The sequence below is a fragment of the Pollachius pollachius genome (genome assembly GCF_949987615.1).
Source record: "Pollachius pollachius genome assembly, chromosome: 19".
Lineage (NCBI taxonomy): Eukaryota > Metazoa > Chordata > Actinopteri > Gadiformes > Gadidae > Pollachius > Pollachius pollachius.
The window spans coordinates 4,227,626-4,254,336 of NC_136952.1; the positions used below are offsets into that span (position 1 = coordinate 4,227,626).

Consider the following 26,711-nt stretch of genomic DNA (forward strand, 5'->3'; position numbering starts at 1 on the left):
CACTATATCAAGTGTTATTTATCCACTGCCACATCTTCCACTCTATACGTCGGTTGGGACAGCCTTTGCGAGCTCAGAGGACTGCAACAGGAATAGTGTCTTCACGGCCTTGAGGCTCCCAGGATAAAAGATAGTTTTTTTCCCCTGGGATTCGGTCTTGACGAGTCGGAGCGGGGGGATAGCAGCAGGCAGGAGCAGAGCGAAGACCTTGAGTGGTTTAATCAGTGAGCACTTGTCTGCAGTGCTGGCTTATCTAACTCCGGAAAGTGCAGAGGAGCCCCAGTAACCCTTAAATGGTTCCAGCCTGGGCACATGGCCCGAGTTAAAGCTGCACTGGGTAACTTTTTCGGTGCAGTTATAACTTTGGTTAGGTTATCTCTAACTGTTGCTCTTGCGTTAATTCGAAGGTATTTCGAATTGGGAGGTTTCTTCACAGAAGGAATTCCATCTGAATCAGGTTTGCCCAAGGAGATCCATATTGGGATAAACCTAATGCGATTTTCTACACAGATGTGATTATTGTGAGTGGAGAGGACGTTGTGTTTAGCACCTGCCTTTTATGTAACCACGCAGTTGAAATTACCAATTGGGTTACATTTATAACATGTAATTTCAAATAATTTCAAACTGAAATTAGGATTCCCGAGAATTATAGTGCTGCTTTAATATACTGTATGACGCAGCTTTATTTGTTTATAGCTTTAATTCCAAAATACAAAACCTAAGAAAATCGTATAAAATCATATTGTCTCAATATGTTTTGATATTCTTCATGAAAACATCAGGGGCCCCAACTCTTCATTACTACGGTTGTGTTAGTTCCTAGCGCTTGATTGGCTGGAATGAAATCACACCGTAGGTCACCTCTCAGCTGCTCATACTTCAGGGACGATCCACCATCCAGCTCTGCTCTTGTTGTTTACCAAACATGGATTCATATTTTCCGGGAATGTTTTAATGGTTTGTTGTGGAAGGAGGAAAATAATGGCAGATAAGCCAGCCCATAGCAGGTGCTTGGGCAAACCGTTCCTGATCTACTGACTACTAAACAGCGCACAACAGTCATGTTGGATCGTTATAACCTAACTGCCATGTCGCACATTTAGGTATATTTAGTTGTCTAGAGCAATAAGTCATGCCTATTTGCCGAAAAAGCAGATAATCAAGTTTTTTGTTGAATAGAACACTTCAGGCATCAGATGCACTGTGAATGATATCACTTTGATTCTGATATCAACACATTCGACATTTACAGAGTTTTCTATATGGCCTTCTTCACAAACAGACATCTTTATTATTAGCAGTCGAAAGTCAAAACCTCCCATCGGCCTTGTTTCGGTTCAGAATTCTGCAGCAGGCGACTGGATCCTTCAGGAATTTACTACTCTCTGACATCCTACTGCATTTTTTGCGATTTTCCAAAAGCACTTTCCTTATAACCGGCCAGGGCTGGCTGGTAAACTCTGTGGCTGTGGAACTCGGGAACACGAGGGCTTCCAAGTAAGCAGCAAAAAACACTTTGCTGCGGGCAAACTCCCACTCCCCCTACATCTCATGTTGTACGGTCCGACCGGAGGAGCTGTTGGCTCCACGGTCAGGGGAAGAGCGTTCTGGTACATTGATGTACCGTAAACACACACACACACACACACTGTGCTCTGCTTACAGTCGCGTGGACTACGCACACCCGGTGCTAATACAGGGTGCGTTGCATAATGCATTCTATGGCTACAGGGGCGTTGGCTAGCTAATATGCTAATGAAAATGAAGGACAAAGCAAGGTATTACCTTGACCCAATAAACACAACACATGGATGTTGTTAACAGAGACGGACACACAGGCCTGATTGTTATGCAGGATGCATAACAAGAGGGTAAATGAATCGTGACAACACACCTTGTACTTTGCCACACAGTGGCCTTTTTTCGTTAATTGTAAATTGACTTGGCGTCAGGAGAGGCATTGTTGTTTGAAAGTGCCACAGTTGTTATATTCATACTCATAGTACTACTCATGCAAGATATGGCAAAACAAAGTTTTCCTTAGCCTTTGTTATGGTGTGCACTGATTTAGGACAACTCTCTTGTCCTCTCAATATGCCGGGGTATCTGCCACAAAAACTTTGAGGAGAGAGAGCGAGAGCGAGCAGCGGTTATGTCGATTGTAAACATAAATATTCGCATAGTGTTTTTCCCAGAATCCTGCCTCAATGGCCGATTCATTGCCGAGTCCTCTGGGGAGTTTTCCACCCAGCGTCGACCGCAGGTAGCCTGGGCTCCAGGCAGCGATAAATCAGGCTATTCATCCGGCAACTGTTCCAGTTTTCACCGGCCGTGATTGCAGTGTTCGGCTCAGCTTTCCGTGGTATTCCGGAAGCCGTCCCTCAGAACATGTGCAAATTGCGCTCCCTGTGAGTTGAGTGGAGAAAAATGGATTATGTAAGCCTAGGTTCACAACGACAGATGAGGCCTTTTGAGATTCCCTCCAAGGTCTCATTAGTTAACATAACCAGGATTTATCTAAACAGTCCACCGCCCCCTTACTCTCTCTGAAACACGGTCATTTGTGCTGGTGTTTTTGCCACCCACTTGCATAATGATACATATCCTTGTGCAATGATGAGTGCATTTAGCTTCTCTTCCCTCATCCATAAGCATCTTTCAGTTTTTCATTTAAACTTTGGGGTGATAAGGTTAGGAATGGGCTGACTTTAAGGAGTGTGTGTCTAAAGACCTTTTTATAACACAAGGCATTGATCTAATTAGGTATTCACACTTATATATAGTGTCAGTGCATACGTATTGTTATTTTAGTTGGTTTTATTGTTTTATTGCTGTTTGAGATGGCTTCATTAACCAAATGAATGATCGTGTGTGTGTGTGTTGTGTAGACGCGGAGGTTGACAAAAGCAGAGCGCCAGCGGTTCAGCGAGGAGGTTGAGATGCTGAAGGGGCTGCAGCACCCCAACATCGTCCGCTTCCACGACTCCTGGAAGTCGACGGTGAAGGGACACAAGTGCATCCTGCTGGTCACCGAGCTCATGACCTCCGGGACCCTCAAAACGTTAGTCTCTCGCTCGCTTTCTCTCTGTCTCTTTCTCCCTCTCTCTCTCTAGCTCTCTCTCTCTCTCTCTCTCTCTCTCTCTCTCTCTCTCTCTCTCTCTCTAGCTCTTATCTTGCTCTCTTGCGTTCTCTCTAGCTCTCTCTCTTGCACTCTCTCACTCACTCTATCTCTCCAACTTTCTCTCTATCTCTCTCAAGCTCTCTTTATCTCCCCCTCTCTCTTTCTCTAGCACTCTAGTAGCTTTCTCTCTCTCTCTCTCTCTCTCTCTCTCTCTCTCTCTCTCTCTCTCTCTCTCTCTCTCTCTCTCTCTCTCCCTCTCTCCCTCTCTCTCTCTCTCTCTCTCTGTTCAATAAAAAGTTTGAAAAGAGCTTTGTTGCCGTGGAAAATAAGCATTTACACTGCCAAAGCAGTGTACAAATTAAACAAAGGTCAAATGAAAACAATAAGTACTAGAACAAGAATTAAAAGTTAAACAATTTCCTGAAATTGGTATATGACAGCTTTTGACTAGTCTATACCCTTCTCCATTGCCACCCCTCTTTTAAGAGTCCCACAGTGCTGTCCCCACAAAAAGATTGGATTTCTGAATATTTCCAGGAAAGCACTCAACGTTCTGCCGTCAAAGTGATTGTACTACAACAAGATGTATCGCATCGGGGCGCTCTTAAAAGCTTCCTGCCGCCGTGGCAATGTGACGGGCTGTTTAGACGAAGGAAAAAATGACCTAAACTCGCCTTTTCAGGTACTTGAAGCGCTTCAAGGAGATGAAGCTGAAGCTGCTCCAGAGCTGGAGCCGACAGATCCTCAGGGGACTCCACTTCCTGCACACCCGCACTCCCCCCATCATCCACCGGGACCTCAAGTGTGACAACATCTTCATCACCGGGCCCACGGGCTCTGTGAAGATCGGTGACCTTGGGCTTGCCACGCTCAAGAGCGCCTCCTTCGCTAAGAGCGTCATCGGTAGGTGTTACTAATTAGCTAGGGTTGTTTTTTTCCTTTTCTTTTTTCACTTACCTAACCCTGCTATTTTTGTTTCTCTCCTAACGTGGCTTTATTGGGGGTAATAAGGCCTGCTACACTATATACTACGTTTTTATAGTATCTATATTCATATATCTAAGTTGCACCATAATTGTACACATCATTCCAGCCTCATTGGCAGTTCTGTGTGTTTCAGTGATCGTTTTTGGCAATGCACCAAGACAAAACTAACATAGTTTGTAGGAACCTAGTTATCCAATTTCTTTGATTAAAATGGGTTGTTTTGACCACTTAAAAGAGGAAGGGCCTGAAACTGATGTATCTCCCATAACTCCCTGAGCTGTACACAGGTCTGTATACATAGGACCTGGTAGTGGTTTTTACCACTACCAGGAAGAATCCCAAGAGTCTTAAATCAGATAAATCAATATAAATTAAAACGTAACTTTTTGGATTAAATATACATTCACGATAACCCTTCCGATGACTCTTCAGATATAGATCTAAAGTTTGTGAGACTAAGCTGGAGAGACGATAGCTGATATTGACCTCTCCCCCCCCCCCCCCCCCCCCCCCCCCCCGTGCAGGAACGCCAGAGTTCATGGCGCCGGAGATGTACGAGGAAAAGTACGACGAGGCGGTGGACGTGTACGCCTTCGGGATGTGTATCCTGGAGATGGCCACCTCCGAGTACCCCTACTCCGAGTGCCAGAACGCCGCGCAGATCTACCGCAAAGTCACCAGCGTGAGTATGCCCGGATTTCAGTGTGTGTGTGTGTGTGTGTTTGTGAGCTGGTGTGTGTGTTTGTGTGTGTGTGTATATATGTGTGTGTGTTTTGTGTGTGTGTGAGCATGTATGAGTTTGTGTGTGTTTGTGAGCATGTATGAGTTTGTGTGTGTGTTTGTGAGCATGTATGAGTTTGTGTGTGTGTTTGTGTGTGTGTGTGTGTGCGTGCATTTGCGTTTGCTCGTTTGTGAGGTTCTATGCGTGCTTGTGTGTCACCACATCTCTTACGTACTCGGCCATGCGCGTTTCCCTTCCTACTCCCCAATGGAAAGAGGCCACCAGGATAAGTGCATCTTCCTGTTTCCATGGTTACCTCACACCGCCCTTGTTGTTGACCACCACCTGAGCTTCTAAGACGCACACAATTACGGGGTAATCTTGCGTCTGCAGGCAGATCCGTAGCCTAACCCCCCGCCTGCTTTTATGTTCCCTTAACCTTCAATATAGACGCTCCGTAGCAGATGCTAGACTCCGTAGCAGATGCTAGACTCCATAGCAGACACTGGACTCCGCTACGTTGATTGCTAGCGCCGCGAGCCCTGGCGAGATCCCTCCAGCTCCATGCCCCTCTAGTTCCGGTGCCCCAACCACTATTCTGTTTTTCCCTTTGGGAACAGGGTGCGTCGACGGAAAACACACTGAACCGTTAACAATGACATTCAGGAAATTGCGTCTCATTTGACGACGCTTAAGACTTAAGTCGACACAGATGAATACTAATTAGGGCAACTGCCTCACCGAATAAGGAGCTTGTGCTTCCAAATGGGGGCTGCTGTCCATCTGTCTGTCGCTTTGCTTGGGTCCCGGCTGGATGGCTGCTCTGACAAACTTAGGGAGTTTGGGACTCAAACGGCGGACTCAAACGGAGGGAATTTATTTCTTCAGTCAAATAATAATGTATGTACGTACTCTTGGACATAATAACAAAAGCTCAGTCTTAGGCCCTAGTTTGTTGCTAAATGGCTTTGGGCAGCGAAGCCAGCGCTGGAGCCGCCCCGTCTGACTCCACGTTGGGCGAGGATTAGAGACAACAGAGCCGCACGTACAACACAAGTGTGTGTTTTTGTGTTGTTCAATTTTAATTTTCTTTTTCGCCATTAATGTCCACCGCACAAAGAAGGCTGTTCTCCTCTCCTCTCCTCTGCTCTGCATGACAGATGGAAATGTAAAAAAAAGAAGCAGGCTGAGTCTTTATGGGAGACTGCAGGTCGACGATGCCAGAGTGGACCAGAGCCGCTGGAACACTCGCAGGGCACGGCTCCAAAGACATTGAACGCCGGCCATGGATTCTGCTGACGTCACGCTCACGGCCACGAGGCCGGCCTGTCATGGCTGCCTGGGAGGCTTAGCTTGGCACCGCCGCGACTCGTAAAGAATAGTGGAGCCTGTTGACTACTGTGCACTGATTGGCTGCGGGTCTCTGAGGAGCAGGGAGGTACGCATGCGTACGGGGGTTGGGTTATGCGGTTTTATAATCGCGTTAGGAGGGATAGGGGGTTTTATTTTCTGTAACCTCGAAAATCACTTCAGATTAACAGAGGTACACATTGTACCTTTTACATCTTTTGAGACACGCATACTGATTTAAGTGAACGCAGCATATCTTGAATGTTAGGCTTTGCAAACAAATGAGCACAGTCCATTATTTGTTCCTGCTTATTTTTGTTTGTCAGATAACTTCTGCTTCAGTCTTCCTGCCAACATGATTTGCCTTTCTTAAATAGGAAGTATGCATTTATTAGATGGAGTCATATCAAATAGAGTGGACGGATACTGCGTAACATTCTGGTTCAAAGCGGTCATAACCAAACAGACCAGACAGCCTATATTTGAAGACATATAATTTAGACGGAGATGGATGAGAATGGTGTCTGTTTGAGGGCCATTACCTTGTTGGCTCTCTGTACCTCTTTGCCCAACTTTACGATCTGTTATTTGCACCGGGACAATAACTCAATTTAACCTAACAACGTCCATAGTCAGACCGTTCAGGGTCGGGTAAGGGAACTTGTCCACACCCGCCTTAATTCACCTACGCCTTCGTCACAAGTTATCATCTATTAACTCGTACTCTGGTGATGCAAGCATTGAGCCTCATAAACCTCCAGAAAGGATTCGCGTGCCTGTGCGTGTGAGGAGGCCGCAGTGAAACGAGATAAGGACACAATGATCTTGGCCGGTTATTCTCTGGCTTGTGTCCTCCCTCTGTGTTTACTTGAGGGCAGAGACCCCGCAGAGCCATGCTGGTGTGTGGCTACTGTCACCAAAGCACAGGGATCAGCCTCCGTTTACACAGGCATGAGGGCCTTTCGGTGTTTGTGTGTGTGTGTGTGTGTGTGTGTGTGTGTGTGTGTGTGTGTGTGTGTGTGTGTGTGTGTGTGTGTGTGTGTGTGTGTGTGTAGGGGGGGTGTTGATGCTGCTGTCGTCAGAAACTTTCCCTAGTTGATGCTGCTCTGCTGGGGTTCAAATAGAGAGTGTGTGTGGGTGTGTGCAAGATTCTGATATGAAATAGTTGAAAGTCAGTCTGAACATGTTGGGAACTTAAAGAACCTATGGTTGGAAATGTATTGTTGGCAGATTATTTGGGGGTATTAAGGTCTCAAAAAAGTCTTTAATTTTAATATGTGGAACCCTACAGATAACAAGTCGTATATACCCAATATTAATCAAATGATATTGGCTGTGACCTAACCTGCACTGCCTACTGAAAGTGATGGTCTGTCCTCTCCTTCACCTCAATGTCCAGGGGATAAAGCCTGAGAGCTTTTCCAAAGTTAAAGTCCCGGAGCTCAAAGAGATCATTGAAGGCTGTATTCGCAACGTTAAAGAAGAGCGGTATGTTGCTATTTCTTATACCATCCAACGACCAACAGTGCATATATATTCATATCATTTCTCTCAATATGGTTGGTTAAATGGATAGACTTTACTTTCCTTTTCAACAGTACAATAGGTTGAGTATAGTATAGTTTCAAGTTGATGGATTACTGTATGTATAAAACCCATTTTTGCCATGACTAATTCAAATTCAAACATTCAGGCTACAGATTTTTCTTAATAGAACTGACAGCTTGACTGCTTTACTGGTGATTATAAAAAAAAAAAAGCTAGATAATTGGGCATAATGGATCGTTTATTCACTGGGCCGCCAAAAGGCCCAAAGGTCATAATGAAATATGACATGAAATCATATGTCAAGCAAATGGAAAAAAGGGAAAATCAAATAGGCTAAACCGCACAGTGGTGCTGTGCTAGTGCTGTTCACGTGTTACTGAGCTAGCTATCACAGCAACACGGTGCTAGCTAGCAAAGCAACACTTCGTTAGCTAGCACAGCAGAACTATGCTGGCTAGCACAGCAGCACTATGCTAGCTAGCTGTTCACAGTGTTACTGAGCTAGCTAGCACAGCAACACCGTGCTAGCTATCACAGCAACACTATGTTAGCTAGCACAGCAGAACTATGCTGGCTAGCACAGCGGCACTACACAGTGTTGCTGTGCTAGCGCGCAACGGGCGCACAACGCACAAACCACCATTTTCAGGCACGGTAGAGTAACGGCCCCCTGTTGATTCCAAAATGTCCGCCTTCACCACCACCAGGTACACCATCCAAGACCTGCTGGACCACGCCTTCTTCCAGGAGTACAACGGCGTGCACGTGGAGCTGGCGGAGGAGGACGACATGGTGAAGTCGGGCCTGAAGCTGTGGCTGCGCATGGACGACACCAAGAAGCTGCACGGGAAGTACAAGGACAACAACGCCATCGAGTTCCTGTTCGAGCTCTACAAGGACGTGCCGGAGGAGGTGGCCCAGGAGATGGTAGGCACATGCCGCACCGGTCGATACTTAGCAGATGAGGTTAGCAGATGAGGTTAGGTTGGAGAAAATCAAGTCGGACAGTCAGTTATGACGTTATGTAACTGATTAGTTAGTTATTGTTGTAGGAATAGACTTAATGTTGCAGGCTCAATGAGTGCATGATGTATTACTTTCTTATGTTACGAAATAGAAGTGTGGGTTAGGATCACGAAAACACGAAACACGAAAACACGAAACACGGAAGGGGAAAATGGAGACAAAAAATATTTGTGTGTTAATTTTGCGTAGCGTTGACATGGCACTCATTGTTCGGTTCCTCCAGTCTTTTGAACCTTTCTTACCCTCGGCCGCTGGATTCCCCTTAACTCGACCCCTCCCTCGCCGTTCATAAAGCCCTTGCTCTCATGATTCGGTCCTTAAACACAGAGCAGGGCCCAAACATCCGGCCTGACCGACTCGTGGACTGAAGGCCTCTCGGTTCGCCATGTCCTCGAGGACGAGGGCACCGCTCCACGTTTCAATCAGCGGCCCGATTAGGAACGCGAGAGCGAAGGGCGAGGGCCAAGGTCAAGTCGTGGCGCGTTAGGACACAGGTCCATCCCGCCCGGCCCGCAGAGGTGACTTTTAATGAAACGGGAGGCATCCAATGTCAGGTCTGTTTACCTCTTTGGGACACTTTTCATCAAGAGTCAATTTCAGCCCCTGCAGTGAGACAGGGGTCCTAAAGCGTCTGATGTAATCTGATGAAGTGTTGAGGGGTGGATTAGGACGCGCTCGCCCTCTTTTGCCACGACTCTCGGCGTGTGTTGTGTGTGTGTGTGTGTGTGTGTGTGTGCGTGTGTGTTTGCGTGCGTGTCCGTGAACAAAAGATCTCCTCACAACACCGTCAATGCGAATCCGACAAACAAATTCCTCGTTCACGATGAAGATACGTTGTCGTGTCTGTACATTGCTGGCTGTCACGTGTTTGCATTTCGACCGTGAACTCGTGGTGATCCATCACTTGTTCACCACTTCATACTGCATGGTTGACGTGGTAAACATGCACTTGTTCACCACTGTAAACTGCATTTTGGAAGTGGTGATCCATCGCTTGTTCACCACTGCATACTGCGTGGTTGACGTGGTAAACATGCACTTGTTCACCACTGTAAACTGCATTTTGGAAGTGGTGATCCATCGCTTGTTCACCACTGCATGCTGCGTGGTTGAAGTGGGGATCCATCCCTTGTTCACCACTGCGTGGTTGAAGTGGGGATCCATCACTTGTTCACCCTTTCATACTGCCTGGTTGACGGTGTTCACCGCTGTGTTTCCCCGCCCCAGGTGGTGCTGGGCTTCGTGTGCGAGGGGGACTTCAAGCTGGTGGCCAAGGCCATCCGGGACCGGGTCACCAACATCAAGCGGCACCGAGAGAAGCTGCGGCGCGTGGCCGAGGAGCAGAGCAGGCAGCTGTGCCGGAGGAGGAAGGACGAGGAGGAGGAGAGGAGCCTGGAGGGGAGCCCCGGACCCCCCTGCCGGACCCCCACGCCGTGCCAGACGTCCCCGGTGGCGGGCGGCTCGGCGGACTCGGGCCTGGTGGCGGCGGAGGCGGAGGAGCCGGAGGTGGACCAGCACTTCCACATCCGCCACAACAGCTGCTCCTCGGCTAACTGTGAGCCACGTATGATATACCCATGATGCACCTCACACCGCTCACGCAGCGGAGGCTACAGGCCGCGTTTAGAGACGGCCGTCTGAGTGGAGGACGGATGAATGCTGTCTTAACGTCGGTTGGGGAACGCATGGCGGGATTCATTGACCTCGTTCCAGCTAGCTAGCTCATTAGCAGATAGCTAGCCAGCCCATGTTGCATAACAGGATGGTTGGGATCAGGTTGCCCTTGAACCCTGTGTGTGCGTCTGTGTTTAGATGCGTGTGTGTGTGTGTGTGTGTGTGTGTGTGTGTGTGTGTGTGTGCATTAGTGTTAACAATGGGGTCCATTACAATAGGTCATTGGTATTCGTTTCACAACCTGATTGTGTTTAAACTAGATCATGCTATTTTTAATTCAGCATTTGATCAATTTTACCGCAAGAGGCACGGACCTGATAAACCTACGGTCAAACTCATTGACAAAGGGAGTCAGAAAACACCAGCATAAATCTCCCATTTATCCATATAATGGTGTAGTGGTCAAACGGGATTCAGAAACAAGATGATCATTCAGAAACAAGCACCCCCATGCCAATCATTTACTTCAATCCCTGTAGTTGTTCTGTAATCACGTTAAAGAACGATTATCGATTATCCCTATTCCAACAACCCCCAGCCCCTTGTGATGTCCCTTAGCGTAGCCTCTCTCTACCTCATGGGTCACTCCTGGGGGAGTCTGAAGGGAGAGCACACACGATGACAGGCAGCCATCCATTGGTCTGGCTCTGAGACAAAGTAACCTATGGGTCGATGCTGAAATGTGAAGCCTGATGTACAGCTCAATTATTTAGCCGTCCTTGGCCGGCCTGTTGTCGCTGGTGATTCCGTATGTGATCGTGCTGAGCTGTTGCTATGGTAATGGTGGGTCAATGGCTCTCTAAAGGCATGTCCATTTGATTGGTTTGCCCCTTGATCCCAGTTACTGTCTCAAAGGGCTAACACTGCGTAATATGGTCATGGTTGGGGGGACAACCTCGAGCCATCTACAGGGCAAGGAAAGATTGAGAAGGAACAGAGGATGGTTATGGGTGTAATGGGTTCCATAATGGACGGACATAACGATGGCATAACAAGCAAGTTTGAAGTTTAAAGACAGTTTCAGTAACGTTTAATCGGTTCAATTATTAACGTCAGTGTGGTAGTTTAAAGGTGCTAGCTCTCAGTGATGAAAACAGTGTGTGTGTGTGTGTGTGTGTGTGTGTGTGTGTGTGTGTGTGTGTGTGTGTGTGTGTGTGTGTGTGTGTGTGTGTGTGTGTGTGTGTGTGTGTGTGTGTGCGTGTGTGCGCACATCATCATGTCATCATGGTGGCATGACGCTCACGGCTCACAGTGTCCTCTCTTTCCGAACAGCCGACTGCGACATCGACTGCTTTCTGAACTCCTCGGGCCTCCAGGAGGCCCTGGAGGCTGAGGGACCCGAGACCCCCCCCACGGGCCCCACAGCACGGTCGGGCCCGTCGCCTGGCAACAGGCTCCTCATCCCCAGCCTCCGCTTCCCCTCGGTGAGTGGCCCGCCGATGTGAGGGTGGTGGTGGTGGTGGTGGTGGTGGTGGTGGTGGTGGTGGTGGTGGTGTTGGTGGTGGTGGTGGTGTTGATGGTGGTGATGGTGTTGATGGTGGTGGTGGTGTTGGTGGTGTTGATGGTGGTGGTTGTGATGGTGGTGGTGGTGGTGTTGATGGTGGTGGTGGTGGTGGTGTTGGTTGTGGTGGTGGTGGTGGTGGTGTTGATGGTGGTGGTGGTGGTGGTGGTGGTGGAAGAGAGACTGGAGCAGTAGCTGAGTGGCATTGTCCCGATAGTTCAAATTAGTCACCTGTTGTCGTTTACAGTGGTGCACTTTAAAGCTAAATACAGCCACCCTCGGCTATTTTCTAATAAATTCTGTACCGCTTTATACACGTTGTGAAAAAAATGCATAGAATCATGGAAAATGTTTTTTTAATCTGACCGATGGAGTAGACAAATGCTGGACCTTGAATTATTTTTCACACATCTTTGCCCATTAAATAGTGACAAAACAAGTGCTATTTTGTATTTGCTGTGATCATTGTGGTGTTCAGGTAATCAAACACAATGGCTAAACATTTGCCCAGTGTATGAATACCATTAAAGTTAAAGTTAAATTAAATTCCATTAAATCACCAATTCTACGTGCAGGGTTCAAATATTGCTAGACCAATCTGTTTTGAACGTCGCTGATGTAGGCGTAGCATATTGCACGATGCTTAAATACATCTTCTATTTACTTGTAGATTATTCTGATCCAGCAGCCTCCTATTACTGTCCAGGAGCAGAGCTGAAAATAAAGAGACGTCTATTGCCATGTTTGCCTAACCTTATCCCCCCTTTTTATTTCTAGAGCATTGCGGTATCCAGCAACACAGAACATGGCAACCCGCCCAGCGGCTTCAACTCTCCTGTGGACAGGTAAACACAAGCTCACCCTCTTCTCTGTCTGTCTGTCTGTCTGTCTGTCTGTCTGTCTGTCTGTCTGTCTGTCTGTCTGTCTGTCTGTGTGTGTGTCTCTCTCTCTCTCTCTCTCTCTCTCTCTCTCTCTCTCTCTCTCTCTCTCTCTCTCTCTCTCTCTCTCACCAGAGCTTCTCATCACAACCTGATGAGCAGAACCTCTTTAGAAGGAGCAGGAAACATCTGTCTTCTCTCTGTGGGGAAACATGTCCCTCACCTCTGTGTGGCTGTGACTACATGCCCCAAGTCAAGGCCAGTCTCTCTCTCTCTCTCTCTCTCTCCTCGTGTTATCTTTAGGCCCTCACCACTCCATGTGTAGTGTGGATGGGGGGGGGGGGGGTTACATATAAGGAAATTGCATTATTCTTGGCAGGGGGGGAGGTGGGTGGACAAGAACCTATTCAGAGGTGTGTGTGTGGGGGAGGTTGAAGCTCGCTGTCGTGTGGGGTCCGTACGATCGCTCTTGGGCCCCTGGAAGAGTTTCGTAGTTCTTCTCCCATTTGATAGATTCTAATTCCAAAGTGGGCTGGTCAGGTATTTTTCAACCGTTCTCCGCATTCCAGACACAAACATCCTTAGAGGCAGATCAACAAGCGCCTTCTTTCAAATCCTCAGGCCCCGAGCTGTTGGGTTTCATATTGAGACGGATGTTCCTGGCCAAGGCCGTGTCAGTGGCAGGTCGGCCTTTCAGTCTCTGCCAGCCTCGGAGGGCACCGGGCTGCCACCACAGAGTTCCAAAATGACCCGGAGACGCGGTTAGCCGAACCGCAGCAATAAATAAATACATGTAAATAAACAGAAAACGCTAAATTGATTAAAAAAACCCAATTCAACTGAATTCGGCGCGGTTTGAAACTTGTATGCTCAGACATTATGAGTGTACAAACTGATTGCATGGATATGTTTGCTTTCCCCCTGGGACCATGAGGTTTGGTCTCCTGACACCAGAAGGTCTGGGGGGTCTTCTGAGGTCTCAACCGAGACCCCTTTTCCTAAAACCGGGTTGAAGTGTTATCTCCTCAAGTGTGGCAGGCTGGCAAATCCCATCCGTTCTTTTGCACCCAGTTGAAAGCATTTCATCCTTCAACTCCCTCCCCCTTGACAGCTACGCCTCTGATGTCACCTCGGGGCTGAGTGACGGCTACGAGGGCCTATCGGAGAAGAGCGGCAAACTGGCGGTGAGGCGGACGGCGGGCAAACTGTTCCGGAGGCGGGCGCGGTCACGCCTGCGAATCACCGGGGTACGGCGGACACACACACCATCACAACGCTCTCACACACCCCTTCACAACGCTCTCACACACCCCATCACAACGCTTTCACACACACCATCACAACGCTCTCACACACCCCATCGCAACGCTCTCACACACCCCATCACAATGCTCTCACACACTCCCGAGCTGTTTACATTCGGTGGATTTCAGTGAGACTGTTGTTTGCTTATGGTCAGCGATGCCATGGCAACCATCTCGTCTTATCTTATCAGGGTTGTGCTCCGGGACAGTTCCCCTCGTCCGTAGGACACGCTGTGGTCGGGAAATACAGCGACCCGTCTCGAGAGAAAGCAAGAGCAAAGTATATGGCGTGCGTGTGACAACGAGAAGATAACGCGTGAACGCAATTGGGATAGCACAAGCCCTAGCACACATACATATCTGCACGTCGATAGATAGCACGCCGCTGAGCCTCCGATAGATGCTTGCACATCCGCAGTTTGCGATGGAAATCTATATCTTAGGTCTCAACCTGAGCCAATTGCACATTGTAGCAGATATGCGAACACCACTACACACACACACGCATATATATGTTTCCAGATACATAGTGCATTGCATTTTCAGTAACTACAGTTTTTCGCAGTCACTTTGGTACATTTCTCGAATCATCCTCAACATTTGCAAAACAGTAAGTGCATTTCTCAAAACAATTCGTACAAATAGCAAAACACCATGGATTACCTGCAAAAGCCAGTCTCTTGCTCAAAATCCTTAGTTAATCTCTCAATAGTAAATATCCGTGTCAATGAACATGTCAGTGCCATCAGAATGACAAGTCTTTGTGTCATTGTGAACTTATAAGACAGTCAAATTGCTTAGTCATGTTGTCAATATAACAGTGTACTCTGGAGGGATGTTCTGATGTAAACTATGGCTAAAGTTTTGAAGACAATTATTGTACATTTTAAGTTACACCTTAGTGTATGTGGGAGATTGATTGCAAGAGACTGGACAAGAATTACATTTACGCTTTTACTGTTTGTAATTTGTTGAGAGACCATGTCATTGCGATACAGAAAGGAAAAGACAGCACTGGATAGCACGAGAACAAAAAAAAAAACAAGAAGAAACTAGAAATATGAACATAGGACAATGTCCTTAGGGTAAACTGTTCATGCAGTGCTGTAGGAATTACAGTGCAATCTTTCTACACCTCCTGACGTTCCTGTCTGTTGGGCCACAAATTCTCATCCACATTACACATATATCTTCATGAGATGCACCTTTGAGCAATTTCAGTAAACGTTGTTTGTTGATCTAATGCGTCATACATTTCTCTTCATTAGAGAAAGTCAAGATTCACCTGGGAGCAATTGACCAATTCAGGACAGATTTAAGAAAATAAAGTCTAATGGAAATCTATAATATGCTTGACATATTATGACAACTTATTCAACAATTTTGCATGTAAAGACTTCTGCAATGAACTAATGCCTAAATGTTGTGGGGGTGAGACTATTCAATACAGACCCATTACAATACATATTGATCAACATGACATAAACAATTGATACTTTAGGAAACAGCAGAGAATTGTACATAATCATTTTTATGGTTGTACCAAAGCATTTACAACTTGTTCAAAGAAATGCGTGCATATCCCTCATCTGAATAGACATTGCTCAGAAATCACCATCACCATAGACACCACATTTATTTTGCTTTTATTTGTGTGCATGTTAATTATGAAACCCATTGCGCTCCTTAGCATCCCTGTTAGAAGGGATCTCCCACTCTGCGTTCCTTCACATGATTACTTCCATGCAAATTAAGAGAGTTTTTTCCAGGCTTAGGGGGGTGTCATGAATGTATGGCCTGTTAAGCCCTTTCAGTCTAACTGTGATTAAGGGCTATCCAAGTATAATTGAATAGAATCGACTCTGAATACAGGCATGCGCGCACACACACACACAGCTGTGTTCCTGGATGCTAAGTCCCCCCCCTCCCCTCCAGCTCTCTGACAAGGTGGACCGCGTGGTGGAGTGTCAGCTGCAGACACACAACGACAAGATGGTGACATTCAAGTTTGACCTGGACGGAGATAACCCTGAGGACATCGCCGGGGTCATGGTGAGTTCCCCCGCCCCCCCATACGCAGAGTCGTAGCTTACCGTTTACGACCACACTCGACCTGGGAGCACGCTGTTAAAATGGTGTCGATTCATTCACGGATGCATACTCATTACAAGTGGTGCTGTGCCAACTTTTGTAATCATTCACAGGCACAGCAATCACAAAGGTGGAGCGCTAGTTTGAACAGGCTTAAACAAAGAAAACGGACAGCTTTATTTCAGTAATAACCGTTAACAGATGCAGTCTCTGCAGGCTGTCCGATTCTCAGAGCTTTCCCAGAATCGGGAGCGCTTTATCTCACTCACACCGTGCCTCGGCGATGTCTCCGCTGGTGTACGGAAATGAAGAGAGGCAGATAAGAAGGAGGCCGTCGGATCCTAATTATTTCAATCAGCGTTTTGGAATCAGGAAGGGTTTCGCAAACAAACCAATCTGGACGGACAGGGCTTCTTTTGTGGACTGGATCTTAGCACGGAGGGGAGGGCTATCCGGTTATTAAGACGGCGCTCGGAATTAAAATACGCTGACAGCAAATACACGCCACACACCACACCCTCCCACCCACCCAGCCGGCTAGCCGGCACCCATACCTCACTGCAGTACGTGAGCCAAGCGAGTCTATGACCAAAACTCGGTGGGCAAAATGGTGGTTGGGCGAGGAGAGATTTAGCTCGTAAGCGATGGCTGGTGATTAAATGAATGTGTTCAATACACACACAGACAGACAGACACGCACACAGACTCACACAGGCAATCACAGACACACAGACTCAGACAGGCAATCGCGCACAAACACACACACACACCGTCAACAACCAAACACACAGACTCCCATGTAAACCCTGTAAACAGCTCTACTCTGTCGTTGGTTTCTCAAGGTGCACAGCGAGTTCATCCTGCCCTCAGAGAAGGAGGGCTTCATCCACCGCATGGGTGACATCATCAAGAGGGCGGAGTCTCTGATGGGGAAAGAACATTCTGTCCATGTGGCCGGCCACGGCCCCCTGCGACCCCCCTTCCTCAACGGCGTCAACTCGCTGTCCGCCTCGCAGGTGAGACACCGTCAGACGGCGTCAGACGGCGTCAGACACCGTCAGACACTGTCAGACACCATCAGACAACTTCAGACACCATCAGACACCATCAGACACCATCAGGCATGCAGGGAAAGCACGGCTCACACTGCTGCAGTCTTTGTTTGTTTTATCAGATCAGACTTTAGATTAGCCCAGGACTGTACCAATATCACACCTCAGAACGGTTACACATCACAAGACTTCACTCAGGGGGGAGGTGGGAGGGGTGGGAGGGGAGAGGAGGTGGGAGGGGAGGGAGGGGAGGAAAGGTGGGAGGGGAGGGGAGGTGAGAGGGGAGGAAAGGTGAAGGGAGAGAGAAGGTGGGAGTCAAGGGTAGAGGAGGTGGGAGGGGAGGGGAGGGAAGGTGGGAGGGGAGGGGAGAGTAGAGTGGAGAGGTCTCCATCCAAACCAAATGTTTTTTCCGTCCCCGTAAACCCTGACTTGAATGGAGCGTGAGTGGCGACCGGAGGACGTGCGCTGCGGGGCCTCTTGCTCTTATCCTCCATGTTAACGCGTCTCCAAACCCCAGAGCCCCTAGCTTACCCCCCCCCCCCCCCCCCCCCCCCCCCCCCCCGGTAAACACGCCCCCCCGTATGGGAACCTGTCAATACAGGACCTTTGTGTTAAAGGAACACAAATATGAAGGAAGTGTACACTGTCCACACTTCGGTCTTCTGGAGCTTTCTCTGAAGGGGGACAAGGTTGGAGTGCGCGTACACACACACGCACACACACACGTAAACACACACACACACGCCCGACGGATGTGGGTTTTTGAAGTAATGCAAAGGACACATCTCCAGTTGAGCGGCTGGGTCCACTTAGTCTATGCTTGGAATTGTGTGTGTGTGTGTGTGTGTGTGTGTGTGTGTGTGTGTGTGTATAAGCGTGTGTGAGAGAGGGTTCTTGTGGTGGGGGGCGTTGTGTGTTGGGTAGAGCACCATATCCCTGTGCCCCGTGGTCCTAAAGAGAACAACAGGGGGCGGTGTGTGGCAGGAGCTGCAGCGTAGCTAACAGACCTCCAGAACAATGTGCCGCTTCATAAGGGACGGTACGCCGCTTAGAGGGGGGAAATCTCCCTGGGCGTCCAGCCTGGTCCACACATGCCCACACACACATGCATGCACACATGCGCGCACGCACACACACACACGCCCAACATGCCCACAAACACGCACGCACGCACTCTCTCTCTCTCTCACTCACTCACTCACTCACTCACTCACTCACTCACTCACTCACTCACTCACTCACTCACTCACTCACTCACTCACTCACTCACTCACTCACTCACTCACTCACTCACACACACACACTCACCCTCAGGTTCCAACCCCCACCCATCTGGAATCAGTCCTCCACCCCAAGACATGATTAAGAACACACCTTCACATCTTCTTCCCCCCCACCCCTAACCACAGGCGACTATCTACAAGCTGTTTAGTTTCCTCTGTCCATAAAAAGACTAAAGAGACGAGTGCAGAGTGAGTTCCTTAAGCCAGAGAGAGCGCCAGCCCCGCGCCGGCAGATCCATCTGGCAGCTCCCTTTACCCAAAATCCCCTGGGGCGGCCGGGCAAGAGAAGGTCTCCATTCAGTCGGGAGATGTTGTTCAGGAGAGGAAATCTCTTAAAATGTCCTCCAGGTTCTTGAATTTTGCTCATTTCCTTTCCTTGAGCCGTTTAAAACACGGCGAGGAGGAAGTAAGTGGGGTGGGGGCCCCCCCAGGGCCCGGGACCAGAGCTATTGTACACTAGGGCCTCTTGATCGAATGGAAATAAAGTAGTCTTAGTGCCAATTATGGGAGCAGGACAACATGTGAGTTTGAAATGCACAAGAGCAGGAAGTGGCATCGGTGCTCATCTTAATTCGTCCATGAACACTAACACAGTCTCATACTGGAAATAAATAACCACAATAATCATAATCATAATAATATGTCTTAGACAGGCCATTTTTTACGGTTATTATTATTATGATTATGATTGTTATGACTAGTTAGAGCTATCCCCTTACCTTGCCGAGGCTTTGTCCGGAGTCTCCTGTGTGCTTCTACATTGCTTCCTCTATGTGGTCATTGCATTGGACAGACCCTCATCCTCCTCTTGCTCTCTTCCAGCCCAACCTGCTCAGCCACCGCCTGGCCCGGACGCAGTCCTCCTCCTCCCTGCCTGGTAAGCCCAGCCCGGCGTACCGAGGCTCCGACGGTAGCCCTCGGGGTAGGGAGATCAGTGGGATTGTCCGGGATGGGTTATTATGATGGTTGTTCAGGACACAGGGTGTGTGGCTGGTTAGCCCCTCGATGCTCAATGCTAGCCTCTAGCGTCTTCCATAGTGCTCGTTGGGAACTAATGCATGACCATTAATACCTTGCTGCCCCCGTGTGTGTGTGTGTGTGTGTGTGTGTGAATATATGCATGTTTTTGTTTGTGTGTGTGTGTGTGTGTGTGTGTGTGTGTGTGTGTGTGTGTGTGTGTGTGTGTGTGTGTGTGTGTGTGTGTGTGTGTGTGTGTGTACACCTGTGTGCCTACGTGCATGTCTGCATGCTGTAGACTACAGGCTGGGTGCTCCCCCCTTGCCCCCCTCCAGGGGTGACCCCCCAGACGTTACCTCAGCGGGGAGACTCCGGGTACGCTCCCAGTCTTTCCACAGCAGCAAAGGTAACGCCAACACCGCCCACCCACCAACACCTCCACCCACCAACACCTCCACCCACTCATGCGCCCATCGATATCATACACACCCACACACACACACATATATGTAAACCCCTGCAATCACACCTGCACCTATACACGCCTACCCTCACACACACAGTAATAGGCACAAACACACACACACCACAAACACACACACACAGATCCACACACTTAGACCTATATAAACAAACACACACACACACACACACACACAGAAACCTACCACACACAGATGCACAAACCTACACACACACACACACACACACACACACACAGGCACCACCACCGTGGCTCTGGCTGCGATGTGGCGACCGCCCAGAACTGTCACATCACTCTGGCGTCGCTCTCCCGCGCCCCCCCTATTGGTATTGTCTGCGCCTTTCCATGGCGCCAGTCTGACACACACACACACCTACACACAGACACACCTCAAAGCGAGGGTCTGTCGGGCTTGCCTTACAGCAAGGCCTCGTGGGTAATTACCTCACCTGTTCCCGCTCTTTGCGCGCAAGAGATGTGAATGCTCTCCCTGTGAAGCTTTTCTTTCCCCTCCCCTCCCATCCCCCCCCCCCCAACACTGTAATACTCTCAAACACATCTGTTTGACAGATTTTTTTTTAGTTTCCAGGAAAGGCACCTCCCCCTGCCCACTCTCTCTGTGTCTCTCCCTCCTCTTTTTCTCCCTCTCTCTCCCCCCCCTCTGCCCCTCTCTCACCCTACCACAGAAGCCTTCTTCAACATTTTCCCTATACTTTGGAAATGCTAAACAGCATTTTAGCATTTCGATTTAGTACCCCCCCATACACGCTCACTCACACACACACACACACGTCACACACACACACACACACACACACACACACACGTCACACACACACACACACACACACGTCACACACACACACACACGTCACACACACACACACACACACACACACACACACAGCCTCCCCATCATACTCCAGGTTGTCTGTGGGAAGCCACACTCTGATTTCGCAATGCCTCCCCCCTCCCTCCCAGCCCCCAGCCCTCCGGCCTATCCTGGGGGGTTTAAATAGACTGTTGCTTAAGCTGTGTTTCCATCGGTGTCGCGGCCACGGCGGGAGGGTGGGAGGGGGTTGTGTTGGCCCGTTAACTGTGGAGCCATTGTTGCTCGAGAGGAGTGAGTCAACGTCCAATCAATACGAGCAGGGCTGGCTGGGCGATCGGAGGGAGACGTAGTATGAGATATTCTCTCTCTCTATCTCTCTCTCTCTCGCGCTCTCTCCGTCTCCGTCTCCCTCCCCCTCCCTCCCTCCCTCGTGCCCTTCTGTTCTTTCCCTTCGTGTCCACATGTTCCGTTTCAGTCCCGCAATGTCCTCACGTGTGCAGATAACCACCGAACCTCCCCGCCTCTGATCGCCATGGAAACCCGTCCTAACAGTTGTGCACAGGGTTTGTACTGGTAACTAATGTTATCGCAGGACTTTCCAACCTCCGAGCAGAGGGAGGGAAGGGGCTGATGTTCCTTCGGACCGGATCAGCTGTGTTTCATTTAAACTAAGCTGGGGGGCTTCTGGAAGGCCGGGATGATGCAACGGTCCAAGGTTGTGATCCGGAATGAGCTCCAGATCTAGAATAGAGTGTGTTTCTTGCTATCCCCATCGCTAGTGCCAGTATGTGCACGGCTGCAAGCTGCATGATATGAACGTAACCGGTTAACTTAACTAACAACCGCTCGCCTACGAGTTTCCACGCCAGACCTTCGTGATCGAGAGCTCCTCAGACGCCGTCTGAGGAGTCTACGCCTGCTCTCTCCCAGACTCCTGAAACATAGTGTAACACAGTGTCCCCCTCCTGTTTCAGGCTCTCCGCAACACCATCACCACCACCACCACCACCACCAGTCCTCCCTGCTGCCCCAGAACCACCAGCAGCACCAGCAGCACCAACAGCACCACCAGCACCAACAGCACCAACAGCACCAGCAGCACCAACAGCACCAGCAGCACCAACAGCAGCAGCAGCAGCAGCAGCAGCAGCACCACCAGCACCACCAGCTGCCCTACATGGGCCACACCCACTTCCCCTTCCCCTACCCCGCCCCGCCGGGCTCCCCCCAGCCAGAGCTGGGGCTCCAGTACACGCACTCACCCCTCACCCGGGTGGCCAGCAACCCCACCTTCCCCACCGCGGACTCCCCGTCGTCGGGGTCCCCCAGACAGACCCCCGGGACCATGACCCCCCCGGGGCCCCAGCAGCAGCACGCCAACATGTGGCCCGCCCATTCCCAGCCCCTCTTCTCCCTGGCCAACGTCATCTCCATGGCGATGAGCATGGCGCAGTCCTTCATCCCGGCCTCGGGCCAGGGCCTCGCGTCCATGCCGGGGTACCACCCGCAGCTGGCCCACGGGCCCCACGCGGCCTCGCCCCCCCACCCGGGGTTCCCCCCGGGCTACGCGCCGCAGTTCCCGCCCCCGCCCATGGAGGGCCCCTACCCCGGGGAGGGGGACTTCTGCTTCAGCCCCGAGCCCCGGCAGCACCATGGGGACGCGGGGGGCTTCCCCGGCTGGACGAGCCCCGCCTCGCCCCCGACCAGCTCCTCCACGCCCTCCACGCCGCCCCGGGGCCCCCAGGAGTCTCCGAGGCGGGAGGGCCGCGGTGGCCTCGGCCCCGAGGGCCCTCCACCCCTGGTCCAGGGCCACCTGGGGGCCGGGGGGCGACTCCACATCCACGAGGACCACCCTTACTCCGCCCAGCCGCCGCCGCCGCCGCCGCCACCGCCGCCGCCGCCGCCCCAGGCCCAGAGCTCCAGCTCCAGGTCCAGCTCGGGCTCCGAGCCCCGGTCCTCCTCCAGTCTGTCCCCCTCCCCCCCGGAGAGCCCCGAGGGCACGGTGAGTCATGGAGCGCGGCGCCGGCCACCCGGCCGCGTATTGATCCCGTGTTGATCAGGCTCATTCGATGAGCGACGAGCAGGTCTCGGTCGGCTTTCCATGCTCCTAGCTTCGGAAACGCAGACGTAGGGTTTGGCCTTGCTTTGTTTCAAGTCAATAACACTTTTGTTAATTTTAAAATGTACTATTATTGGTTGCTCATCGTTTTGAGCAGCTGTAGGGACTAGGTTTTATTAAAAGCGCACGCCACATAGACACCTTTTATGGTAGGAATACTAAAAGCACACTTCAACATACAACAAAAATACATTGAATGAAAAATGTATTTCAGATTTAAAACGTATAAATGTAAACATGTATGCCTGCTGAGGACATCCGTGCACTATCATAAATGATACATGAATAATAATAATGGATTATAATAATTCAATGAACTCTTCTCCCTCTCGTCCTCCTACCCTCCGGATCAGTTATCGTCCCTCAGCCCACAGTGTCACCCCCCGGTGCCCCAGAGGACTGCCAGCCCTCCCAGACCCACGGCCCCATCCAAGGACCCTCCCTCCGCTGGTAAGCCCTCCCCCCTTCCCATCCGCTCACGTTTCCCTCGTGAGCTTCGACGCACGCTGGTTCATGTAAACGCCGTCCACGACACACACTCATTAGCTCCGGGGCTGAGAGGCGCTGGAAAACTGACTGATTATGTTTTGGCTCGCACGCCAAACAAACATGGCACATGCTCCCCGACGTAAACACACGCTTACACACACACACACGCACGGGCATGGGCACGGGCGCACGCACACACACACACACACACGTACACATGCGCCGGGGCGGCCACGTGGCCACGCACGCGGAACGCACTCGTAAAAACCGCACAGCGCTCCGCTTGTGCGCAAGTGAGGTGCACTGTTCTCTTCGTTATACGACGTGGTGACTGTTGTGGCCATGCTGTCATATTCTCGGTTTCTCCGTCTCAAATTGTACTTTATCCTCGTCTACTTTTCCATTTTGACCCTCTTGGCGCCGAGATAGTGTGTCCCGATCGCGGGGCCCCTGGAGCCGTTGCGTAAGCCCGTGTCTGGGAGCAGTGTTCCACTGAACAAGGGACACAAGTGTGGGTGCGATGACAGCCCCTCCCACCGGGCTCGGCCAATCAGAAGGCAGGGTTGCTTGTTAAAGACTGCCCCACTTACCCCCCCCCCCCCCCTTTCCACACCTGCCTGTGTTTATGCCGCACTACAGAACCCTCTCTGTTTCAAGGGTCTCAACTGGAATTAGCAGTGTTTTTGTGTCCTGTGGGGACATCTAGTGGACAGGCCTGAGAAGTACAGGATTTCAACTTACCCCAACCTTGAAATACCTGAAAGGAGAGTGCAGGGATTTGAGGCAATTTCCTGTTATGTACTTTTCGGTGCACTTATCGAATGTGGGCAAAACACAGCCGATGTTTCCTTTTGTAAAGGCACAAAAACCCTGTGGTGTGCTTTAACAGTGCACCCATGATTTACCATGGTAATCCATACAAAGGAAACGTGTATTAAAAGAGTTAACCAAAATGTAACCAAGGTGAACTTTTCCAGGACTGTTTGCATTGCTACAGAATACTTAACCTGATGTTATGGGTCATCATTCAGTGTAATAGCCCCCATCAATACTGAAGCAGCATGGACTCATCAAACCATTCAGTTAACCCTAAAACGCTCATAGGAAGTTAGTCTTTATCTATAGATTTACTAATCAGGCTATCATCTCTTATCTATAATCACTCCCAGTCAAACTTTTTTTACTAGGATGGCCAATTTCCATTGGTCAGTCCAAACCGATCACCTCAGAGAATAGTCACTATTGTTCAGCAAGTGATTGATTGTGTACACACACACACACACACACACACATGCACACACGCACTATTGCCCATACACCTCTATAAGTACCACCTACTTCCTAGTAACAAGTCATTACTGGCAGGATGGTCTGGACTACAGGGCTCCAAGAGCATCGCCGTCCTCATGGTAACGTGGCTACGGACCTTGTTCTATTCGCTGTGTCACTTCAAGGATACGATGTCGGCCGTCGGTCCAGCAGGAAGAAGAACCACATGATGAATGGCGACACATTAGCGTTGCTAATGTTCCTCATCTCGTTGTCTCCTCTCTCCTCTCTGCAGAACGCCGACCCGGCCCGGTGACGGTGGGTCGCTTCCAGGTGACCCCCAGCATGGAGACCGTCGTCACGGCAGCAAGACCCTCAACGGTCCCTGGGGCCAGACCCGCTCCGGTCCCAGGGGCCCGAGCCACGACGGTCCCCGCGGCCAGACCCGCTCCGGTCCCAGGGGCCCGAGCCACGACGGTCCCAGGGGCCCGAGCCACGACGGTCCCAGGGGCCCGAGCCACGACGGTCCCAGGGGCCCGAGCCACGACGGTCCCAGGGGCCCGAGCCACGACGGTCCCTGGGGCCCAAGCAGGAGGCGGCTCCGGCACCTCCTCGTCCGAGAGCAGCACCGAGGAGCAGGGCGGCTCAGAGACCAGCCTGGGCACCTCCCTCACCATGTCCCCCCCGCAGCCCTGCCCCGTCAGACCCCCGACCCAGGACGCCCCCCAGGACGGCCGCAACGCCGCCGCCGCCGCCGCCGCCGCCGCCTCCCCGGAGCACGGCCAGGCCGACGACGACGACGACGACGAGGGAGGAGGGGGAGGGAGGCCCGCGGAGACGAAGGAGCGTCCGCGCGCGACGCACGCCGGGAGCGCCAGGAGGCGGAGCCGCAAGCGCACGTGCAGCTTGAGCCTGCTGGGCACGTCGGCGGACAGCGGGCTGTCGGTGACGGCGGCGGACGCCGAGGGGGGCGGGCGGCTGTGGGACGGGGCCTCGGGGAGCCCCCAGTACACCAACGCCCTGCACCACCTGTGGACCATGACGTACAGCCGCAGCGCGCCCTACGTCAGCAGCGACGACACGGAGAGCAGCGAGAGCGAGATGCTGGAGGAGCTGCAGGAGCTGCGGGAGAAGTGAGCGCACGATTCATGCACACGCGCGCCGTGTGCATGAATCTATGTATCTATGTATCTATCTGTATCTATATGTGACCTCACACTCCTACATTCCTATGTATTAGAAGTACACCCCCAACCCGAGGGCTGTTAGCCATGTCGCAGAAATTAAATGCAAATCAGTATGTGTGTCTTGTCTGGTGTATCACTTAAACATTAATCATTGCTTTCATAGTCCTAATGACGATTGATTTTTAATGATGAAGAGGATGGTTAACTCATGTTGTAAATTGTCTCTAGTGTATTTATGCTAATGTGGTATTAGCATATGCAATATATCCAGCCCTCATTAAAGCATGGCACATATAACGTGTATATATATACTGTATATATCTCAGGTTATACGGAGAGTTAGAGAGAAACTGTTTCATTGGGAGGAGAGATAATTACTTTCTTTTAGTGCCAGGATGTTTTTGTGAATGGGTCCCCATAGACAGGATGCCATCCGTATCAGCAGTCCAAGAGTCCCTCCGAAACAGCAGCCTGCGTCCCCCTGCTTGACGCGGCCCCCCCCCCTCCCTCCTCTCTCCCCCCCCAGACACCTGTCGGAGGTGCAGACCCTGCAGGCGGCCCAGAAGAGGGAGATCGAGGAGCTGTACGCCAAGATGGGGAAGGTGCCCCCTCCGGGCATCGTGTCCCCGGCCGCCATGCTGTCCAACCGCCAGCGCCGGCTGTCTAAGAGCAGCGGCGTGCCGTCCTCACGCCGGAACAGCCTCCAGCGCGTGGACATGGGGCCGCTCCAGGGTGAGCCGGCGTTCCCGTTTAAAGGAAAACCTTAAAACAACTGATAAGATGTGGACCGCGGCGCACTGGGTGACATTGTGCTGCCATGGGTTGATCCTGGTTA

The 26,711-nt window shown here is 50.7% G+C and overlaps 2 protein-coding genes across 3 annotated transcripts in view; one reads left to right on the top strand and one right to left on the bottom strand.

The window, feature by feature from the left end:
* Positions 1–26,711, bottom strand: part of twnk (twinkle mtDNA helicase) — a 161,369-nt gene that overhangs the window by 107,679 nt on the left and 26,979 nt on the right. The window lies entirely within an intron of this gene.
* The window catches only part of wnk4a (WNK lysine deficient protein kinase 4a), a 41,520-nt gene that overhangs the window by 11,205 nt on the left and 3,604 nt on the right, over positions 1–26,711 (top strand). The window contains exons 3-19 of one of the 2 annotated variants that reach the window (XM_079756291.1): positions 2,892–3,064; positions 3,807–4,027; positions 4,636–4,793; positions 7,582–7,670; positions 8,438–8,657; positions 9,984–10,320; positions 11,703–11,854; positions 12,709–12,776; positions 13,921–14,056; positions 16,049–16,165; positions 17,047–17,220; positions 19,362–19,416; positions 19,795–19,902; positions 21,787–22,814; positions 23,285–23,381; positions 24,985–25,822; positions 26,403–26,608. In XM_079756291.1, the coding sequence (XP_079612417.1) occupies positions 2,892–3,064; positions 3,807–4,027; positions 4,636–4,793; positions 7,582–7,670; positions 8,438–8,657; positions 9,984–10,320; positions 11,703–11,854; positions 12,709–12,776; positions 13,921–14,056; positions 16,049–16,165; positions 17,047–17,220; positions 19,362–19,416; positions 19,795–19,902; positions 21,787–22,814; positions 23,285–23,381; positions 24,985–25,822; positions 26,403–26,608 (4,177 nt within the window). The remainder of the gene's footprint in view (positions 1–2,891; positions 3,065–3,806; positions 4,028–4,635; positions 4,794–7,581; positions 7,671–8,437; positions 8,658–9,983; positions 10,321–11,702; positions 11,855–12,708; positions 12,777–13,920; positions 14,057–16,048; positions 16,166–17,046; positions 17,221–19,361; positions 19,417–19,794; positions 19,903–21,786; positions 22,815–23,284; positions 23,382–24,984; positions 25,823–26,402; positions 26,609–26,711) is intronic. The other variant, XM_079756292.1, reaches the window with a different exon arrangement.